The sequence below is a fragment of the Ostrea edulis genome, chromosome 6 (genome assembly GCF_947568905.1).
Source record: "Ostrea edulis chromosome 6, xbOstEdul1.1, whole genome shotgun sequence".
NCBI classification, from domain to species: Eukaryota; Metazoa; Mollusca; class Bivalvia; order Ostreida; family Ostreidae; genus Ostrea; species Ostrea edulis.
Genome location: NC_079169.1, coordinates 75,592,637 through 75,614,605, shown reverse-complemented (window position 1 = coordinate 75,614,605; position 21,969 = coordinate 75,592,637). Strand labels below are relative to the sequence as shown.

Here is a 21,969-nt window from a genome sequence, read left to right as displayed (position 1 = left end):
TGACGAAGGTCAATACAAGGAAAAAATTCGAACGAATAGGCAACACAACCTTGATACAACGAATTTTCACATAACTTATATCAACATTTGAAGGATTTTCTCAGAAACAAATCTATACTAAAATGGTATAGAACTGTGTCGTATAACATGTGCTATAGAAGCAGAGAACATTGATAGTTTTCAGGAGGTTGGGGGAAAAAAATAAAACTGTGTCATTGTAATGTTCTCTGCTTCTATCACACGCAAAACTACCAGTCTAGTATATATTTGTTCCTGAGAAAATCCTCCAAATGTTGATATAAGTTATGTGACGATTCGTATTGATAAAGGTGTTTATATACTTACTCGTTTGAATTTTCCCTTGTGCTGACTTTCGTCGCCATTTTCCAGGCCACAGTCACGTGATTCGCTACTCTAACACGTTAGAGCCTTGACCAAATCTCTCACCAGAGGGCGTATTACGCTATGCGACAACATTATTTATAATGAACGATAACTCTGGGTAGAGATAGGCCTCGACCCTTATATGACGCATCGTCGCAAACCACGGTTTTGAGTACACACAAGCTCGATGATGGAGAGAATCGATTAGAAGCACCCGTGGGTAACCGACGATGTATAAGATGCGGCGCCAAGTCAAAAGTATCTCGCCGTGAACCTCTAGCATGCTGGAGTAGTGATTCGCCACCGTGGTGAAGATTTACTAGTTTACCAATTAATATACACACTAACCTAAAAGAGAAGTTTATGCAGAGTGTTTTTAAATGAAGTAAAATTTCCTGATGAGGAACTCATCTACAATGTATTATAATTAATCCACGAAGTGGTGAAAAAGTACTATCGTCATTTCTAATTACATTGTACTTTTCTTCAGTCTCTGATTTCTTTTTCTTCAGTATAAAAATTCAATATTTTTTGTACATATACTTGGATTTATAGAAAAGAACTGCATAATTATCTAGTAGACACCGCACTGTATAAAATGAGTTGTCTCTCTTGCTTGTATAAGGTTACAGCCATGTAATGTACATAATTATGGAACATTTAATTTTCAAATATTTAAATACGAATATACCCCACAATCAAAACAAAAAATATGATGCATAATGTATGTATATCTAGAAAATTGTGACGACAAACAACACAATCGGGGACTGCTGTGTGGCATTTTACAAAGGAACTTGATCTCTTCGTAACCCGGACAAGTTTACGTATAAATTTTCTATTCAATTGCTGCAGGGAATAGTGATAGCCAAAAAAAAAAAATAGTCTGGGAAACTGTCACTGTACTGACACGTCATGGGTGCACTGACACAGGCTGATCACTATGAGACTCGAGACTGGCAGTTCTATCCACAGGCATCACTTGGGGGCCTAATTACTTCATGTATATATACGAGTATAGTAATTAGGTCCCCAAGCCATTTAAGTGCCTATGGTTCTATCAATACACATTAGTGAAAATTAGACTGTTGATTGTGCTTTAATCAAAGAATATATTTTTTTCTTCTTCACATTGTTTGGCTATCTGGTTCCAATGACATACTTTGTGGGACATAATCATGTAGAAACCACAGTAGACTAAAAATTATGTAATCATTTTTTAATATGGAAAAAGCAAAATTTGTTACATGTTAATTTTTCGAAAAGTCACAGGGCCAAATTGCACCTTTAAAATTGTCATTTAAAGGGACTGATTCACGATTTTCCTCCAAATTTTGTTTTTCACTTTAAATGATCAAAATCTACAGTCTAATATATTAAGAAGGTTTCACACAAAAAAAATTCAGGTTATTCATCATGACAGAAGCTCATTTTAGAGAGTTTATTTTTTGTTTTAAAAACAAAGATTGAGGTGTGTTATTGTTTACTGGGTTTTCAAAATAAAATGATATTGATCCAAGTTTCTTCTATAAATCACATCTCAAGTATGCTTTAGGTAAAATGTGTCATTTAAAAGTTAAAATTTGTGATTGTACAAAATAAAGATGCTTTAAATTACAAAATTAGCATTTCACTGGTTTGATTGTTTACATAAAAAAGACTCCAGTCTTTGTTTACATAACACAGAATCAAAGCTAAAATATTGCTCTTATCCTTGCGTTCAGACGGTCCAAATTTTGGTTGTCAACATTAAATGAGCTATATTTTCAATTCTTAACATCAAAAATGAAAAATATTTCTTTCGAAAAACGTGAACCAATCCCTTTAAAATAACTTGGAGTTCAAATTCATACTACAGAGACACCCTTCAAACATGTCCACCTCAAAGTCGCACATTACAGGAGTCCAAGGTCGAATTTAAGGAGAAATGCTACACCACAGATATTTGACATGGATGAAAAGTGGAGGATATGTAAAACAATATTTTCAAATTCAAAACTTTCAAATTTACTTTATTTTGCAAAAAAATGCAGTTGTAGTAGAAAGCAGTCCGAAATTTTTTTTTAAACCCCCACTGGTCTTGAACCTGCAATCTACAGTTCTGCAGTTGACGTGCTAACCTACTGAGCCACTCAGCTAGGCAATGAAATTTGAAATGAAGACAAATATTGCTGATATTAATATTTTCATCCATGTTTTGAAAGGAAGTCAGCCATTATGACGATGTGGATTACCTCCTTGCAGCAGAATGCTACACCAGAGAAATTTTATGTGGATCAAAAGTGGATATGCACAGCAATATTCAATTTATCTAGTCCAAAAATGCAGTTTGAGCAGAAAGTATTCTGAATAATCAGATTAATTCAAAAAACCCAATTAGACTCGAACCAGCGATCTACAGTTCAGCAATCAAAGCTAACATATTGAGCTACTTAGTTAGGCATTTAAATTGGAAAGAAATAGACAAATGTTGCTGATATTTATACTTTCATCCATGTTTTAAAAGGAAGTCAACCATTGTGATGATGTACTACTGTAATATACCTCCTCAGAGCAATTTAACATAATCTCGCATGAAACAAGTATACTACACATAAAACCTGCACCAATAAATTACCGATCCCTTTCTTTACCAAATATTTTTGGATACCCTTAAAACTGCTTTGCACGAGTCTGTCATAGTACACCAAATAATATTTTTAGGATGGGCTTGTCAACCCATTTTCTTGATGACTGAGGAATGAAAATAATTGCTGACAAGTCGTTTTCTCATCACTTTAATTCTTTATAACAACATTTTTTGGTGTGTTTTTTTTTTTAAGTTGTCTGCATCACAAGATTTTAAAATCAATTACATTAATAAATCAAGTTGAAAAGTTTAAATACATGTGGACTGGTAGTGGTATGCTCCCAATAAGCATCTGGTGCAACAATTTTTAAAGTAAATTTTTCTCAAGCACTTTACTCATAAACTCCATGCATTAAACACATAGCAAACTCCAAACTCATAAGCAAATAAAATTTACACTAGTATATATGCAGACTAAACAGCTGATGGAATTCGACCACAAGTTTGTTGTTTGTGGCAAAAAGATGAGAAATGAATGTATTATTCTGTTTTTACATTTCATGAAGGTGAAACCTAATTAACAAAGTTCAAAAATCAAAGTTTTTTTTATGGCCTGAAAAAAATCCATGACAAAGGGATTTAGTCAATACAGTTATGCCATAAAATTTCAAATGTTGTAATAAAAACAATATATTAAACTTGACATCATTTACATTGATCACAACTTAATTCTCTGTCCCAAGTCTCTCTAGTTGTCTCAGGAACTGTGAAGCATTGGTCAGATCACTACATCCATACACTACTTTACGCAGAGTCCCTGCACTGGATTTGTTTTTAGCATAGTCCACTAGATTCTGATATTCAATGTAGTTACCTCCCCCTACCATAAACACATAAGCCTCTTGGAAAGGCGACTTGTTCCTAGGAATGGCAGAAGAGTCAGACCGCAGTAGTTTAGGATCAAAGTAACGGAAGTCGTCCACATCTTGCAGCGATTTCATGTCCATCAAAGCATCCACAACTCGTGTTGCAGGTAAATTGTGTTTTTTGATGACCAAGTTTTTCACTCCTTCCATTAGAAATTGCGAGCCTGTGTTCATCAATTTTGAGAACATTCCCACGGTTTTGGTTCCTCCACCCGCGTACTGATTTGGAGCAGCGGTCATTTTGGTGTAGGCCTTCCATTTGCGAATGTAGCTGATGGCTGACGTATCACAATTGGAACCAGTTAAAGCTATAAGGTACTGATCAATCTCGGCATCTGACATGGGTGGCCCACACAGCAATGCAATAATGAACAATCTGGCCTTATCCTGAGGAGTTCCACATTCATTGTCATTTATCATGTCCATCAACGACTGATCCAACACAGATTTTCCCATAAGTTTTTCCTCTGTTTCAAAATACACATCCAGTTTTCTGGCCTTGATTTGCTCCAAGAGTGCTGTGGCTACATTAGTGTGTTGATCGATCAGACGCTTCCTTTCTAGGAGTTCTGGAAGAGAGCTGACGGTGGAGGTCAGCTTGGCAGTGTGATCTGACAACATGCTAAGGGCCGACTCGTCCTCTCCTTCAATTCCCATGGCAGCTTTCAGCTTTTTAACTTCACCTTCTTGTGCCCTGTTAATTAGAAAATTAACCTCAATCATGTTTCATGGATGAATGACTAATGATAGTACGGTATGACCCGACTTACCCATTATCAGGTTTCCTTTTAATACCCCCCCCCCTTCCTTTTTCTTTTTAATTCTGTTTACTTTGTATGTGAATTTTCTGTATCTATTCAAACTTTATATACTATAATACTATTATCAAACTTAATGGTTAGTTTGTTGGGACAAATAAACTTTTATGAATATTTCAAATTTTACCAATAAGAGGGCTGTGTGTAAATGCCCATAGCTGTGTTAACAATACATTCTGAACAAAGAAACACCATGGAAGGAAGGAATGGATATAAAAAAAATTCTTTGCAGCAATAGGCTGCTGTGAACACACATACACTTTAAAACTTGTGTACCATAGCCCCATTTTAGAACCCTCTCACATTTAATCAAGATTGTCTACCATATGTGTCTTTTAATTATTGATCATGGGTTTTTTTTGTTTCCTTTTAACACCCCACCCCCTTTCCTTTTTCTATTCTGTTACTTTGCATACATGTGAATTTTCTGTATTTATTCAAACTCAATATACTATAATACTATTATCATACTTTTTTTCTTGTTGATAATCTTTTCACTTCATATGAGACAATATCATTTATAATGTGAATATTACCTTGTACCTTACATGTAAGAAGAAGACTTATACAGACACAGCCTGCTGGTTATACCCTATGATGTTTTCCATGATAAAATATTGTTTATACAAATTGATGTTTGTGAAGAAAACATTTTAAGATAATTGACATTGAAACTGTGTAACTATGTCATAAATGCTAATTAACGATGCCCTATTATTGTGCACAGATTCCAGAATTTGGGGGTTTGATAAAGAATCCACAATAAGTGCAAGCCCCAATCGACTCAGAATTCTGTGATGTTAGAACTTCTTTATTTAATATTAAGGAATGTAATCTCAAAATATCGACACTATTTAAGCTTGCAGCAGTTATAGGTCTTGAATACACTCATTTTGACTTTTTCAGTGATTATATTAATTTTAAAGCAATTTAATTACACTCTAAACAAATCTACCTAGAATACATATACATATCTTAACTTTTTTTTTTTTTTTTTTTATAGATCATTTTGATTTGAAATGAACATTCCAGGGACAACTGGTCACAGTTGTGTTTCCTTTTTATTTTGTTGTCTTGTAATCATTGTTATAAATTTGATTATTGCTAGTCACAGTTGTGTTTCCTTTTTATCGTGTTGTCTTGTAATCATTGTTATAAATTTGATTATTGCTAGTCACAGTTGTGTTTCCTTTTTATCGTGTTGTCTTGTAATCATTGTTATAAATTTGATTATTGCTAGGGTAGTGCATGAGGCCACTAATGAAATAAAGATATTTATATCAAGAAAACTCTTTCTAATATTTCATCCGTGGCACAGTTCCATGGAAAACTGCTTTGCTCTCCCTTAATTAATACTAATTTTCCAGTGTTATAAATTATTGAATTTCATACTTATAGTAAAGTTGTCAGTAAATCATATGACCAGAATCTGACCATAATGTCAGATAAAACTTTCATATCAACGTGGATTTTGAACCTTCACTTTTTAACAATTTTTTAATGTCAATAAATGGGTCTAAAGTGGAATGTTCCTATATGTATATATAATAAACAAGAGACCTGTAGGAATCCAGTTCTACTTGGACTGCCTCTGCCACTGCCGGGAAGGGACTTCCTTTCTCAGCTTGCCAGAATTTATCAAATGACTGCAGGTCATATGTTTTCTTCTTCTTCACAACTCCGCCAGCTGGATTCTTAGACTCGACTGATTCCTCGATTTCAACTCTGACAAAAATAAATTTTATGGTTTTAATATAATGTTTGAAATTAAAAGTCTAAATAGTTGACAACTTCGGACATGTATCAGACCCATGGTCATGGATGTCAGGACATTCAAATTTGCTTTAGATCTTTTTATGCATCACATCGAGACTATAAATTGATTGTTCTATCTACAGTTTTATTTAATCTACATATATGTATTTGAAAAAAACCTGAATAATGAATCTTTCCTTTTTGGCAGGCTGGAAAAATTGTCCTGATTTATATTCTGATTGCTTTTTCTCCCATGAAAATTTGCTAGTATTTGTTATTAAAATTCAAAATACAAAACTCTGGATATCACACTTGTTCACTGAATGTTCATATATCATAAATACATATCTTTAAACTCTTAAACTGTTAGATTGGTTTGACATTTCAGTAATAATAAGTATTAAAGTTGCAATTGTCAAATTACCATTAATATTTCTACATTTACAATTTCTGCATTTACATTGAACAAAATGGTGCATCAATTGTGTATAGTTATAAATACATAGTTACAGAAGTAGAATTTTGACCCCATTGTATTTCCATAATATTTAACTCTTTATAGAAAGTTCTGTCCATGTTAGAAAGTGAGAGTAAAAGTGAAACTGCTGATTGAATGGCTCTATGGCTGTAGAGTATACATGTATATTTTTGGTTAAAAAATAAACTTTCAATTAATTCCTGTCTAGTACATATCTGTAAATTGTGAGTTGAAGGGGAAGAATACAATGAATAACACTTCAGAGAAATTTGATATGGATCAAAAGTGGAGGATCCATATACATGTACAATGATATTTTGAAAATGGAAACTTTCAAATTTCCATCATTTAGATTTTTAAAAAATGCAGTTTTAGTAGAAAGCAATCTGGAAAAAAAAATGTGAACACCCCAGGTGGACTTCAAACCATGATCTACATATATATCGAATTTATGATATTTCCATTCACATTTCAAAAGGAGGTCAGTGAGTCATTATGAATTAAGACTTCCTTTAACCCAATATACACAAAATAAATTAATGCAAAGAACCATAGCCTGGATAATCATAATGATTCCTAAAATTTACATTCACAATTTTAACTTTAAATTAAAAATATTTGCCAGTACAATGGGTACATGCTGATGCATATTAATGGCAAATACACGTAGTTGTACCTATTTAACTGTAGATCAAACACATCATGACTGAGTGCCTGGTATGTCCAGGTGTGATGCAGCATTGTTGCCAAATCTAAATTTCGATCTAGAAGAACCAATAATGGTCGCTGAAAGGAGAACTGCCCTGCTTGAATGTTGTCGCTTGTGAAGAAACTATTTCTGGCATCTCTGATATTCTCCCGGAGTTTCTTGTCCAGTTTCTCTGCCACCATTTCTGCAGCATTTCCTCTTGGACAGCGAATTACTGGAACGGACCCGAGGGTCACAAACACAGAGAACAAACTATCTACAACAGTGTCCATTATCTGCTCGATTTCTGTGTCCTTCACATCACCCTTGTTCAGCGCATAGTAAGATATGCTGTCCCTATCTTGGTGACGGAGAGTGAACATGTCATCTTCAAGAGATATAAAATTCAGGTACTGGTCAAACACTTTGGATACTTGAGCGACACAGTTACTATGAATGGCCGCACTGGCGATTTCTTCCAACCGTTGACGAGAAATAGCCGATATAAAATTCAAGTAGTATGTTTCATACAATTGACTCTGGAAATCCTGTCCTATCCGCCGAATATTGTCATCTGTTGGCATAACAAAATAAATTGCCGGTACATCTGGTATGGAGTCGCGTTCAGAGTGCAATTTTAGATGAAGGGTTACACCCATATCCCTCAGTTCCTTTACTGTTAACAGAGGTGAAATTATGTCCTGGCCAAATCTGTCATATACTAAGACTTTCCATTGTGGTTCTGTTGCGGTGGCTTTTGTAGCGGGGACATTAAAGTTCAACATACGTTTCAGAGCCAAAATTTGTTTCTCTCGCAAGGAGGACGCCATCTTGAATAACAGCGCCGTCTGTCAGACGACGTGGCGATTTTGACGCGTAACAAGAAAGACAACCACCACATTGAGTCATTGTTATTTCCCTTACACCGTTGACAGCTATGAACGAACCACATATTCTTGTTTTAGTATCGTCTTTTATTGAAATATATTTCATATATTATGCATAAACTAAGAATACAGATGAAAGCGCTTCATGCAGAAAAATCACAACAGCAAAAAAGAAAAAAAAAATTTTAAATAAGAATCACAATATGAGCAGATCGATCAAGAACAACTTAAAATTAAACATGAATTACACAAGGACACCAAATTACAAATACATTTGTATCAATATCAGTACAGCTGGTCATCCAATTTTGGTTTCTTCCCAATATATAAAAAAAAATTGGGAAAAGTCTTGTTCAGTTAGTTCATAATGCATCTAATTCATTTTTCGTAAAACTTTTAAAATGATGGTCTTGGAACAAATTTTCAAAATAGAGGTGGAACATTTAGAATTACCATATTACAACAATTACACCAATCATTGTCTAAACGACAAGAGGCCTGCATGAGCCACATCACTCAAATGATTTTTTTCCTCCGACTTGTTTTATATCATATTCACATCAGCATGTTAACCTAGGTTGTACTTTTTTTTTTTATCTATATTCTAATATAGAGGTTTCAACCACTACTGTGTATCCCACCATTGATAACAATGCATGATTCTGTGCCATTGCATGAAAGATTCGTATAATTTTTTAGAAATTGCACCCCGTGTTTCTTGTTACACTATTAATAGAATTTTCCCGACATTACAATAAATTCTTATCGTGGACTCCTCTGGCCTAAAATGGTCATAATTTGAATGAACATGGATCCTCTGAGTGGTCTTGAGAAGAAGATAAGAAATTTCCTATTTTACACGTACATCTGGGCCAACTTAAACCCCATTTGAGGCCCCGTCCTGGCTTTGGGGTCATCATTTGATTCTAAACTACATGATCATATTTGTACATCAATTTGGCAAAACATATCCTTATGGTTCTTGAGAAAAAGATTTTAAAAGAGTTTTCTTATGCATTCCTAAATAAAACTTTATTACAGTCCATTCCTGGATTTGGAGTCATGATTTGAAGAAACTTATACCTTTATTATATCAGAAAGTTCTGGTCCAATAGTTCTTGAGAAGATTAAACACCCCATCCTATTTCTAATTATCTCCCATTACAAAATGGGAACAATCCCTGATTTTAGCAATCTTGATTCCCTTCATCCAAAGATGATTTGTGAGAAGATTGTTTGAAATTTTAAGTGTCTCATGACAGGAGGATGGAAAAAGTTCAAGCCAGACACCGGACAAAATCTGATCAGAAAAGCTCACTTGAGCCTTCCACTCAGGTAAGCTTAAAAGCCAAATTTTTCTCAGTTGATATTCAAACACTTGGAAAATATCTTGAAAATGAATTTAACAATTAGAGGATCTGTTCACATGTACATCATTTCAATCAAAGGGGCACAAAACCCTAAAAACATTAAATATTACATCTTATTTACACAAATAAAGAAATATACATAATGAAAACATCTTAATTATCTGAACTACATATTCCTTTTCTGCCTTATTACATCATCACTGCATGACTTAGACTGAGATTCTTTTCAAAATTAACTTTCACTAGTACATTCTTGGATTTTCAAATTTATAGTGCATTTAGCGTGTTAAATACTTCCAACACTAAATATACAAGCAGTCTAGAGGTGTAACGATAGAATAGAAGCCTCTCGTGATACACTGCGATGTTGCAATATATCACTTTTCAAAATTCATTAAATAATGTTGTGCCTTCGTTCTGAAATGGTCGAGATGCTGTAACTTATCTAAAATGTGCAAGGATATACCTTTTTTTGGATAAAGTATGAGTATTTGATAAACTCTGAAACACAATGATAAACAACATAAGTAAATACTTGCTGCTTGAGGATTGATGTAAATGAACAACAGTTTTTTTTACATTAGGATTCATCAGAAATTACTCAAACGAACATCAAATGGTGAAAATTGATACATCTCTGTACACAAGTATACAATATTTCGTACAGTGACACAGTATAATTTTTCTGTGTATTGCGGTAGAGTACATCATATATCGTTACACCCCGACAAAGTACAGCATGATTTTGTAATAAATGCTTTAAACAAAGAAAACTAATACATGTTTTTCTTTTAATCATATATCTAAGAAATGCATTATCCTGGCTATTTAACACACACATATTGCACTAAAATTTCAACAACTAACACTCACTGGAAAGAGGAATCACAACAAACAAGGGAGCAGTATGTTAGAGCTGTCGTGTCTAACTGATGTCTAGAAAAATGTCAAATGACTGTCAATTCCAATGTGCAATTTTAATTACATTTCTACAGTTAAGTGGAAGACCTTGGTCATACTGTACCTTTCATACAATTTAAACAAGAATAAAATCAACACTCAACAGTACTGAAGTGCGCCTATCAGTATCAACAACAGTGCCCTGCATTGTTATCCAAAGCTCTGTTCTCCTACACAAAATATTAGCTTAATACTTGTATTGCCAGAAACATCTGGAAGATGTAAAACATATAACTGCTGAAGTTTAGTTGGCCAGTAACAGACTTGAGAAATTGACTTTTTAAATCTAAACTTTACAACTACAAGAAAAGGCTTCAAATTGTGTCATCTTCCATGAACCTGAACAATTTTCCAAAATTATATGTGAGAAGACTAAATTTTCACTAAAATGAAGTCAAATAGTGTGAAACTGAAATCTCTATCTGCAGATCCACATTAAATGTATGAGCCATCATCTTAAAAATGATGGGCAATTAATCCATAATTGGTTTTCGAAATCATGTGTCCAAGGGCTACAACTCTGCAAATATGCAATCAATAAAACTCAAATCTCCATTTGTAGATAAAATTGTCAAAAATCAGCCATCATATAATCATCTATGGTATAAATGAAACAGTGGAAAACTTTGGATGGATGGATTGAGAGACAGACAGATATATACCACACCATTGTACAACATGTCTTTAAATGAAACCTGTTTAAAAATGAAACAATATGATATAATACCCATCTTGGTTAATATATAACATTGAAGTTTTTGAAAAATGAACAAGTAGTCAGTACATATGATAAAGATATCCACTTCTTTTGAACAGGTAAACATTTTCACACAAGGTCAAAGTTCATTTACAATACATATATATGCAATGAAAAAACGATAATTGCTGTCTTTAATACAAATAAAGTGCATTAACAAAGCTGTGAAAATTTTCTAAATCATTTCCTGTTTACTTTAAATCTGACCTGGTGGTGGGGGTGTGGTGCCAGGAGGACAAGGGAGTCTACCTCTTTTTCCATTTCTCCCCCCTTCCCCGTCTCTCCCCCCCTCCCTTGCCCGTTTCTCCCCCTCTCTCCCTCACTTCCCCATTGCTCCCAGCCTACCTCCATTTCTCCACATTCCTATTACCCTGTCTGTCTCCACTGATATTCTAACTATTGTCTTTACTCACCTTCCTCAATTTTGCGAAAATCATGACTAATCTTAACATGTGATAAAACTAAAGAAGTATCAGATATTTCCCCAGCATACACATATGATACACATCTTTTCTGTACAAAAAATACATGTTTAAGCTATGCCAGACTCTCAGCTGGTCCAATTTGACTAAGAGCCAACACCAAGATGTCTCTTTTCTCTTTGAATACTCTTAGTTCCCTTCCAGCGAGTCTAGCACTCTCAAGTTCACGTTCGGCTATCTGAAGTTCATGTTTAATAATTCCAGCAGTTTCCTGCTCCCGAGCAATCCAATCAAGAGCCATTTGTGACCTCATGTCATCGTCAAGGGAACGGTGAGAGTAATGAGCCAGTACTTCCTGTCGAGAACAGTTTCTGTCACGCATGGCTTTGAGACTGCCATTCCAGTGAAGTAGTTGAAAGACTGTCATGAGTTCTTGGAATTCGAGCATTGTTCTGCCTTTGTTCGCCTCCAGCATAAAACGGAAAGCTCCAATACCAGTAGCTGGGTTATCAGCATCTGCTAGATTTCCCTGGAAGACAAGAACATAGATGTACAGTACAAATTCGTGTTAAGGATTATCTTATAACTTGCACAATGAACTACTAAGTATATGCTAAAGATAATATGCTAAAGATAAATAAGTTTTTGAAAATTATATTCTGGGTATTTTTGAATAATCTAAGAAATATTGATTATCTATCAGATAATATCTGTAGGAAATTGCATTATTTTACATGATTTCAGTTTTTCAGAAATCTTAAAAAAGCAAACAACCTCTGTGATGCCTTCATACTGGAATGTGAAGACATAATTTGAACAACCTAGAATGTTCACCTCACAAGGCAATTGCATATTTTAAAATTTGACAATATTATTTACCCTTTTATTCAACTGAGAATTTTTATCTATATACATGTAACTCTATTTCATTCATTGTATATTGACCTGTATTGTGGTTTTATCAAAACAAATTGACCTGTATTGTGGTTTTATCAAAATACTCTGATCAGTTTGAACTAATTCATAAGAAAGCTTAAAAAATACAGGTAATTTGACCAAGTGTAACCCTGCTCCCTTTCACAACTCCAACTGTTGTTAATCTATAGATCCCTAAAAGTGGTCCCATCTAAACCCCTTTAATCACAATTGTCATAAATTCCAACTTGAATCTACACTTCAAAAGGATGTTTGTACTGTACTGTGACATGATAATTAGTCATCTCTTTGAAAAGTTTTTTTAATTTTTTTTTTTCAACCCCCCCCCCCCACACACACACACACTTTTGGGAAAGAAGAATGGCCCATCAAGCAAAAAAACTTCATCCTATAATACCAGTTTGATCAGAGAGATGCTTTGTGCCATGTTTGCTTCAAAATGATCCGGTGGTAAAAAAAATTTCCTCTTTAAAAATAGTATGTACAGTATTATTTTTTCATTTAAGGACATAGGCAAGTACCATCTGTAATTTTGTTTTCTGATTTCTAAAGAGAAGTACCAGTATTAGCATACAGAATGCATCTCACAATAGCACAGAGCTTAAGAAACGGTCTAGGTCTCGAGTTCAAATCAAATTAAGGACATTATTTTTAACACTTGTGATGCACATGTAAAATACATTTGATATGATATACTGCAAAATGTATTTCAATAAAGACTTGTTGATAAATTGTACAGTAATATGCATAGCTACACAACAAAGTCCTTTAAAAAGTTAAAGTGTTTAGAATAAATATAAAACAGTTGTCCATTCGTCATATCTATTGCTTGATTTACCTGGAAAGACCCTGCTGCATCTCGGACTGCCCTCTCTATAAACTCATCTGATATCTTCCTCGATGGGTGCTCATTGAAAACAGAATTCATTAAGGCAATTTTCGCAGCACTACGTCTAGCCTCTGCCTTTGTCGGACAGTGCTGCAAGAGTACACAACATATTCAAAACTTTTTTATTAAATTTTGAATTCTTTAAATTTAAAATTTATATCTACGAAATATTACAAGAACATTCATAAAAAGAAAAAATGTGCAACAATACTTTCATTTGATATGCAATACCATGAACATTATTCTAATGATTAATGGCTTTAGTTAAGACTTTCAAGTAAAATGTTAATGGTTGATTTTATCCTAGTTAACTCATTGATTAAGGCAGTTACTGGTATCTGTCCCTGCACTCCATCTTTAGAGGTGATAACATACATTTACTGAGCATCAGAGACAACTATTCAGACAGCCCACACTAACCTGAAAACTGCCAAAGCAGCTTCCCCCCGGGAGAGACACGAAACACACATAGGGTGGGGAGTTGGAGGGTTGGGACTCGTACACTACAAGTGCTCCATTCTTCAGGTCCGCTCCCCTCTCAAGCTTCATCTGCCAGAATTCCTGCAGGGCTTCTACTACATTCACTAAAAAATTGTGAGAAAATAAAATTATTCCATCTCCCATGTGCAACCATATTGTGTATTATTGTAAGTACATAATGTAATACTAACTTCCAGTCAATGAAGGGACTCTAGCAGTCTATGAGAAAATCCAAGTATGGTATACTATAAAACATCTATCAATATGGTGTGTAAAACAGCATACAATTCACATATATACTACTGCTTATAAGGATACTTCATGTTAAAATCCCAAAAATGGCTGCATGTATATTTATATATATTGGTTATGATAAGTACAATTATAAAAATCCTTTAAAAAAAATAAGGGCAGGGTGTTTATTGGACAATGAGGAACATTGTTTGATAGTAATTAATCAGGAAGATGGATTTGAAATAGTCATATTCTTTACACGAGCATGAACTACAACTTTTTCATGTTCATTTTTATTTTTAAGACAAGATGTTGCAAATTTTGAGCTTTGACAAAATGCTGTTATGTGCAGAATCCCTCATGTTAGGCATGTATGCAAGGGACTTAAAAAATTTCTATGATGTTCAAAAGTTTTAAATATATTAACTCTCCCAATATATCTCAATACAATATTTCCCCACTGTTTTGGACTTTATTGAAAAATCATGAGAATGAATCACACTCCATACAGTAATATGTAGTCATTTAGTTTGTAGCAAGTGTTGTTAAATGTTTATGAAATACAAGAACATTTATCTGTATGTGTGAACTTTACAATATACCGCATGTATTAACAATGCTACTAGGACTCAGACCTATGTAATCATCCTCTTTTGCGATTTTCCCCTTCCCATTGCATCATACAATAATTACTGTCAAATATCTTGCACAGCTACCTGTGGTAATCTTTGAGCTTACACATCATAGTAAAAAAAATTCATCTTCATCTTTTATTCTCTTTATGAATTAGTTATACACATCTGTCTGGAACAATATCACCCACAGTTAGTCATTCAATATAATCCCTGTCGTGAATGTCGTTAAAATTCTGCAATAGAAACTTATATTACGGGAGGAATTTCCTGCATTCCACTGTGAATATCTTTAGAAATCACCTTGAAAAGATGCACCGAAGGATAGCAGACTTGAAAGAGAGGTGAAAACCTCAGTGATACTGGGGTACCTGTGCAATGAATGGGACTTCCACAGATGACGTTTTTCCTTCAAGATTGCTTTAATAACTTGATAACCCTAGCTATACAATTATGAAATGAAATACTGGGTAAGATTTTGGGAACTGTTGTGAACCACAATCAATTTTTATCTCTCTACTGGACTGTGTCTTGAGGATGCACACTTTTTTTTTTTTTTTTTTTTTTTTTTTTACATCTCTAGTGTTGAATGAGGACTGAACCACAAATTACTTTGTGCATATAAATTTGTCTTTGCAAAAATTAATTCAATACATATCAATTACATGTACAAGAATATCATAAATATAAGACAGATATACTGTCATAGAAGAGAAATACAATTTAACTTACAACTTTTGGTATTATATTTTTACTATTTCATTTAAATGAAAAATTAAGTTTTACAATAGAAGAATTGGACAATAAACACAATGATTTTACAGTTAGCCATTATCATTTTGACAAAAAATGCCAAGGCTGAAGAGGTTGTAGCCATTGAAATTTTCCTACTCCAATATCAATCTGCCTCCTGTTAGCATTCAGTTGTTGCTGCTCGATTTATACAATGCACGGAATTTGTTTCATGGTTTATTTGTGCCATTGGAATTCCAGAAGTGCCTGATGCAAAGCAAGTGGAGTCCACAGTGGATTAGGGCATACATGTATGTTCGAAATTACATCAATCTAACCATCTTCGCTAGCCAAGGGTTTTCGGTCCACTCCGCTCCCCATAAACGGAGTGGACCGAAAACCCTTGGCTAGCGAAGATGCAATCTAACAATTATCCCAAACATGCAATTTCGACTGCAGCCTCCCAGGTGCTCAAGCATACAAGAAACAGTACAGAAGTTTATGTTTATGTAAGTTGTTTTTATCAATGAGTTTGTTTCCTATGACATTGATTAGCAAACACAGCAAAAATACCATAAGTTGAACAACTTTATGAATAGTAATTGGTATCTGCCATCATTAAACTGTGACATACTTTCTTTTGCAATGTATGAATAAAAGATCCTAGCTAGCTTAAAACTGTGTCAGGAGATAGATAGAGAAACCAAGAACATGTGAGTAAAATATTTCCCAAAATTTGACTAACAACCTCTCATTTTTGTCAAACATCAAAGAAAATTAGAAAATTCAAAATTCAATGTTGGGAATATAATATGCACATTTTTAATTTCTTTATAAAAACTAAGGCTTGAAAACTGAGCGGAGTTATATGGACAAAATATGTATTCACTTTGTAATATTTCCTAAAAACTATTAAAGACCAACAACCTGTAATTTTCTCAAAAAATAGAAGAAAATAAAAATCCTTGCCACACACACATTTTCAATACCCATACAAAAACTCTTTAAAATAAGGTCATATCATTTGAAAACTGGGAGGAGTTTAAAAACAAATCATGTACCCTCCATGTAATATTAAATTTTCAAAGAATGCAGCAATTAAAACTCTTGCAACAGAGGTCAAAATGAATCATAATTGCAATATGATCTAGAGTAATCCACAAAGAAGCTATACACAGCTAGTTTCTGCTTGATATGTGACAGAAATATCAAAGTGGAAATGAAAAACCCCCAAATAGACAGACATTGTTACATACCATAATATTTACTCTTAAAAACTGAAAAGTCACTGATTTTTCATATTTATATACTGGTGATCTGATCTCTCTCTCTCTCTCTCTCTCCTCTCTCTCTCTCTCTCTCTCTCTCTCTCTGAATATCAATGACCATGCTATTAGAGGAAAATGATGTGTATGACAAGGTGTTTCAGCGTCTGATCAATAGCAGCTATGCTTGGCACTTTATTCAATGCTTCCAGTACTTTTTCACTTCAGAGTACTTTAATGAAAAAAATTCATCCACTTTAAATACAAATCTGAGCATTTTTCACTAAAATTAATTATTTTTCTAGGACTTTTTATTTTAAAATCAAGCATTTTTCATACACTTGCACAAAATTCAAGCATTTTCAAAGTCTGTGCAAACTCCTTTTCATCAACTCTGGCTCAATGATTGATAAATTTTCAACATAACTAATCTTAATATATCTATCATTCCTACAGAAGGGTGTGGTTTAACTTTGATAAATATTTAAAAGCTCTCCATCCACTGCTTTCTTTCCAAGTTTGAAAGAAATTAGTTCATTTGTTCTAAAAAAAAAATTTTTTTTAAAATTAAAGGATACTAGACAAGCACCAGAGAAGTTTTAAAACGTTCTCTATAATTATCATTATACAGAAAACTTATAAATTACCTGAGCAAATATAGAAGAATTTTGTTACTCATGTGAACGATAAATGGAGGGTGTTAGGGGTGTTTATATGGGTGGGGATGCTTAATGGAGCAAACAATTACATAGTACCTTTTACATGTATCATATCTATTATGTACATGTATTATGACTATCTTTTGAAATGCATAACTATTTTTAAAATTCATGTATGAAGGAATACCGAGTGATCCGTTTGTGAAATAATTTTTTTCTTTATAATATATACATATTATCATATATATTACATGCATATACATGTACAATTAACGTATATAATATGTTCAATTTTGTATGAAACAACAAAAGCATGGGTTTTATCTATGTGGTATTTAACGTCCACTGATTATATATACATGACCTTTCTTCATGCTTTATACTTTCTGTATCAATATCATATTAAGTCTGGAGGAATAAATTTCCCATCAAATCACTGTGAAACAAGACTTCAGTAAACAGCCTATAAACGCGATACAAATAAATGTCAATAGACCCTGGGATTATAAAATCCACTGAATTATCAGGAAACAGGGGGTTCATACTGCCTGCTTTTGTCCTCCATTGTGACAGGGTGGTAAACAAAATTTTGTGCCCTTAATCCCTGCTTTCTAATCCTGATTGGGCTTTAATTCGCCATTTTTATCTTCATTTGCTATACTAAGGAGTACCCCTTACTTTTAAAGATCCACTTGTGAAAATTTTTACATAACATCATACATTTATAAGTATTTATAGTATGTATCTGAACAAAAGATATTGTCAATCTATTTATTCTAATTGGGACAAAATCCTTTTGAATTTAATGTTCAAAAGACGAAATTATTCATTTATATATCAAGTTGTTGTTTCAGGCATTGGGAATAGAGCCAGGAGTCTCTAACTTCTTTATGTCAAAAGGAAACACAAATTAAGTCAAATACCTTAATGGCTTATCAAAGTATTTACCTGCCCAGTTCTTATCACTTCTCCTATAATAAACTGGCAGTAAATGAGCCATTTATAACTTATAAAAGTGACGATAAAACATGATAGTTTGGGAAACAATTGTTGGTTCTGTGGTGGGAACAGGGTACCTCTGACAGCTTACAATTTATCACACGTATGAATTTTTCCAAACACACACACACACACACACAGATAGATATATATATATATATATATATATATATATATGTTCCTGTTTGAAAATTCCACAACCTATCCAGATAAATGTACTTTATAAAATACTAATATCTAAAGTATGACATCATCATTAAACTTACACATGTGACTATAATTATCTAAAACACCAATTCAAATACATTTATAAACATATGTAATGTCTGCAGTTAACTTATGAATATCACATCCTATTACAGGCTTCATTTTTGTTTTCCTTTGTGTAATGACACAAACAGAATATACAATGAAGAAATGAATTCATGATATTTTACATGAGAAGCTCATTCAGCCCAGTATAACGGTAAATTAATTAAATTGTGCATGCATGGGGTATAAATTGTGAAAAATTTGTACTGCATTTGACAATTAAAAATGAGGACCAAAGATCTTTTTTCAAACATGCCACATTTTAATCAAACACGATAGATGTAAAGAGTTGGTTCATTGATTGTACACCATCATGGTAAACTTTCAATCAAATGAAGAATATTTTTTTAATACCTGGCACAAAGACACTTTATGTAAAATGCAGATAAGTACAGCTACACGAGATAAGAGGTGAGCCTTGAAATGAGCCGTCACCACATCAGATCCACTACCTGCAGGTACAACTTCCCATACAACTGATATGAATCAGCTGTACTGTGTTTACCTGATTCGCACTCGACTACAATTCATCACATATGATAATTAGTTATGAAATATTGATGAATAAGGTGAGAGCCAGCCAATCTGCCAAGCCTTGGAGGCCCCTAGACACAATCCCTGGGTGTGTCCGTTTGATCTGTAGTACCTGGTGAAGTGACATCGACAACTCTGGTGTCATTTCAATCAAAGCAATCCACGGTTTTTGCCCCATTATCATGTTTATAATGTATGTATCAATATAACTTTTTTTCTTAATCAATTTTGATTATTTTCAGAATACATATATATACATGTATGTATTAAATGCACTGTATTTAGATCTACTACTATTTGATAGAAGTTGTTTATCTTCCTAAATTACAATACAGTCTTAATTCAATACTAAAAATTCAAATCTATTTGAGGAATGAATAAATTTAAATTGAATAATCGGGAAAATGAAACAGCATCTCTTTCTCTCTCTCTCTCTCTCTCTCTCTCTATATATATATATATATATATATATATTAAACACATACATACACAAATTACAAACACAGCTGTGACAGAACTGCTGCGACATCATTTGATAAATGGAAATTTGATCTCATCTTTTACTACAGAATTTGTAATCTGTGTCTGCACTCTCCTTTTGTGTGCTCATTCATAAAACACATTTGTGAGTTTAGAGTCGTACACTTTTTATTGAAATGAAATTCCTGAATATTTATTTGATCACTGTTTGTGAATGGATAGTTACTGATATGGCTGTCTTTCTTCATGACAATTTGATTATCTGGCCTGCTCCTAATCATTTGTGTTTTCAACACCAGGATTTTTTTCCCCTAAGAAATTTATTCAAGATGTCATTAATGTATACTAATTGCCCATTGTGACTCTTGAAAAGGAGTATTTCATAAACTTGTCACCAAAGAAAGTTGACTATTCTGTGTTTTGATTTCCATATATGTGTAAATTATGTGTAATTCAAAATAGAAACAAATATCTGTAATACATGTGCAGTAAAACAGGTTTACAGCAAAGTGCTAGGGATGAACAATTTCATTAAGTACAAATGTAACTCATTTAAAACTACAGGGAATGAAAAGGACTTTGCTATAAGAGTGAATTCATTATAAGTGTGTTCACTGTAGGTGTATTTCACTGTAACTGGAATTCGTATGAAAAATCAGTCAATATAACAAAGACAGCATGTTCTCTAAAATGCATAGATCATTTCCATGATCATTTTTAGATAAATCTGATGTTATGTAAGTGGACATGATTCTCAATTTTCAACCTGCGGTTTAAAAAACATATGATGGATGGGAGTACCTCTCTGACCCTGTCTCTAACAGTACAAGTATTATGACTACTAATAAAGATATTGATCTAACTAAACCATATATATCTGAATACCTCGACCATATCCATGTGAATGTTTAGCAAAACTATTGACCACAGCATCCACTGCCTCCTTGAGAACATTCTTGGCTTTAGCGTCAGACATCGAGCCCGACTGATATCCTGACACAGACATTCCCGCTGCTGCAGCAGCCATGATCTGTGAGGGAAGAGGTCGGTTGGTCTCCACATACATCTGTGGAGACATTGGGGAGGAGGCCTGTCGGGGGGCGGGGATGGGCTTCCCGATCCCGTGACCCTGGTGTCCCTTGTAGGTGGCCATTTCTGAAAGCAAAACGAAATTGAGAAATTCTTACCTATCTACGCCTGGTGGTTTCATACTTTACAGTTTACCTAATTTTATACAAAATACAACTAAAGCTGTTAAAATACAACGTTAATCTTGATGGAAAATGTGTAAATGTAAACAAAATGGAGAATGCAAACATAGAAAAAAACATTCACCTGTCAATATCTTGTTTTCATCACGGTTTCGAATAAATCTCCTAGTAAATTCGAAAGATATAAATCCCTTGACGAAACTGTCTTACATAGTCGTTATTGATCAATCAATAATTTGTGTGACACCTCAGTTACTGATAACTATTTGAAGAATTTCACTTTCATGTTGGTCCACATCTGCTTAATGTTAAAGTAAGAAAACTGCAGAGGTATTCCGAAAGCGTCGCTAACGGTGCGCCAATTTACCCAAAAGGATATTGAAAAAATCAGAAATATGAAATAGCTTTTTATTATATAAAATAAGATTTCCTATAAATACACAGAGATTTCTGAGGTAGATTTTATGCGATTTTTTGCTGAATTGTACGTTGGTTGCTTCTATAACAAAAGACGAATGGGGGATGTTTCGACCCAAGGGACGTTTCGACCCCAGGGACGTTTCGACCCAAGACGCTTCGACCTCAAAAATAT

General features: G+C 33.7%; 2 protein-coding genes across 2 annotated transcripts; both read right to left on the bottom strand.

The window, feature by feature from the left end:
• Nucleotides 1-3,145: 3,145 nt before the first annotated feature.
• On the bottom strand, nt 3,146-8,570 carry LOC125646052 (sec1 family domain-containing protein 1-like). Its single transcript, XM_048872178.2, has 3 exons — nt 7,607-8,570; nt 6,258-6,422; nt 3,146-4,573 (listed from the first exon to the last, which is right to left on the bottom strand). Exons 1-3 carry the CDS (start codon nt 8,446-8,448, stop codon nt 3,679-3,681), a joined length of 1,902 nt encoding a protein of 633 aa, XP_048728135.2. The 5' UTR covers nt 8,449-8,570; the 3' UTR covers nt 3,146-3,678.
• A 1-nt stretch (nt 8,571) lies between these two features.
• Nucleotides 8,572-21,701, bottom strand: LOC125648120 (protein limb expression 1 homolog). The gene is made up of 5 exons (XM_048875042.2): nt 21,502-21,701; nt 21,052-21,321; nt 14,260-14,423; nt 13,789-13,929; nt 8,572-12,543 (listed from the first exon to the last, which is right to left on the bottom strand). Exons 2-5 carry the CDS (start codon nt 21,317-21,319, stop codon nt 12,130-12,132), a joined length of 987 nt encoding a protein of 328 aa, XP_048730999.1. The 5' UTR covers nt 21,320-21,321; nt 21,502-21,701; the 3' UTR covers nt 8,572-12,129.
• Between the last annotated feature and the right edge of the window lie 268 nt (nt 21,702-21,969).

Excerpts from the sequence above, each read along its gene's own strand:
- LOC125646052 (XM_048872178.2), bottom strand. The coding sequence starts at position 8,448 with ATGGCGTCCTCCTTGCGAGAGAAACAAATTTTGGCTCTGAAACGTATG. Across the intron at positions 6,423-7,606 it reads TTTGATCTACAGTTAAATAG|AGTTGAAATCGAGGAATCAG; the intron begins GTACAACTACGT and ends TATTTTTGTCAG. Across the intron at positions 4,574-6,257 it reads GTAGAACTGGATTCCTACAG|GGCACAAGAAGGTGAAGTTA; the intron begins GTCTCTTGTTTA and ends TCTAATTAACAG.
- LOC125648120 (XM_048875042.2), bottom strand. The coding sequence starts at position 21,319 with ATGGCCACCTACAAGGGACACCAGGGTCACGGGATCGGGAAGCCCATC. Across the intron at positions 14,424-21,051 it reads TTCACATGGATATGGTCGAG|TGAATGTAGTAGAAGCCCTG; the intron begins GTATTCAGATAT and ends ACAATTTTTTAG. Across the intron at positions 12,544-13,788 it reads ATGCAGCAGGGTCTTTCCAG|GGAAATCTAGCAGATGCTGA; the intron begins GTAAATCAAGCA and ends CTTGTCTTCCAG.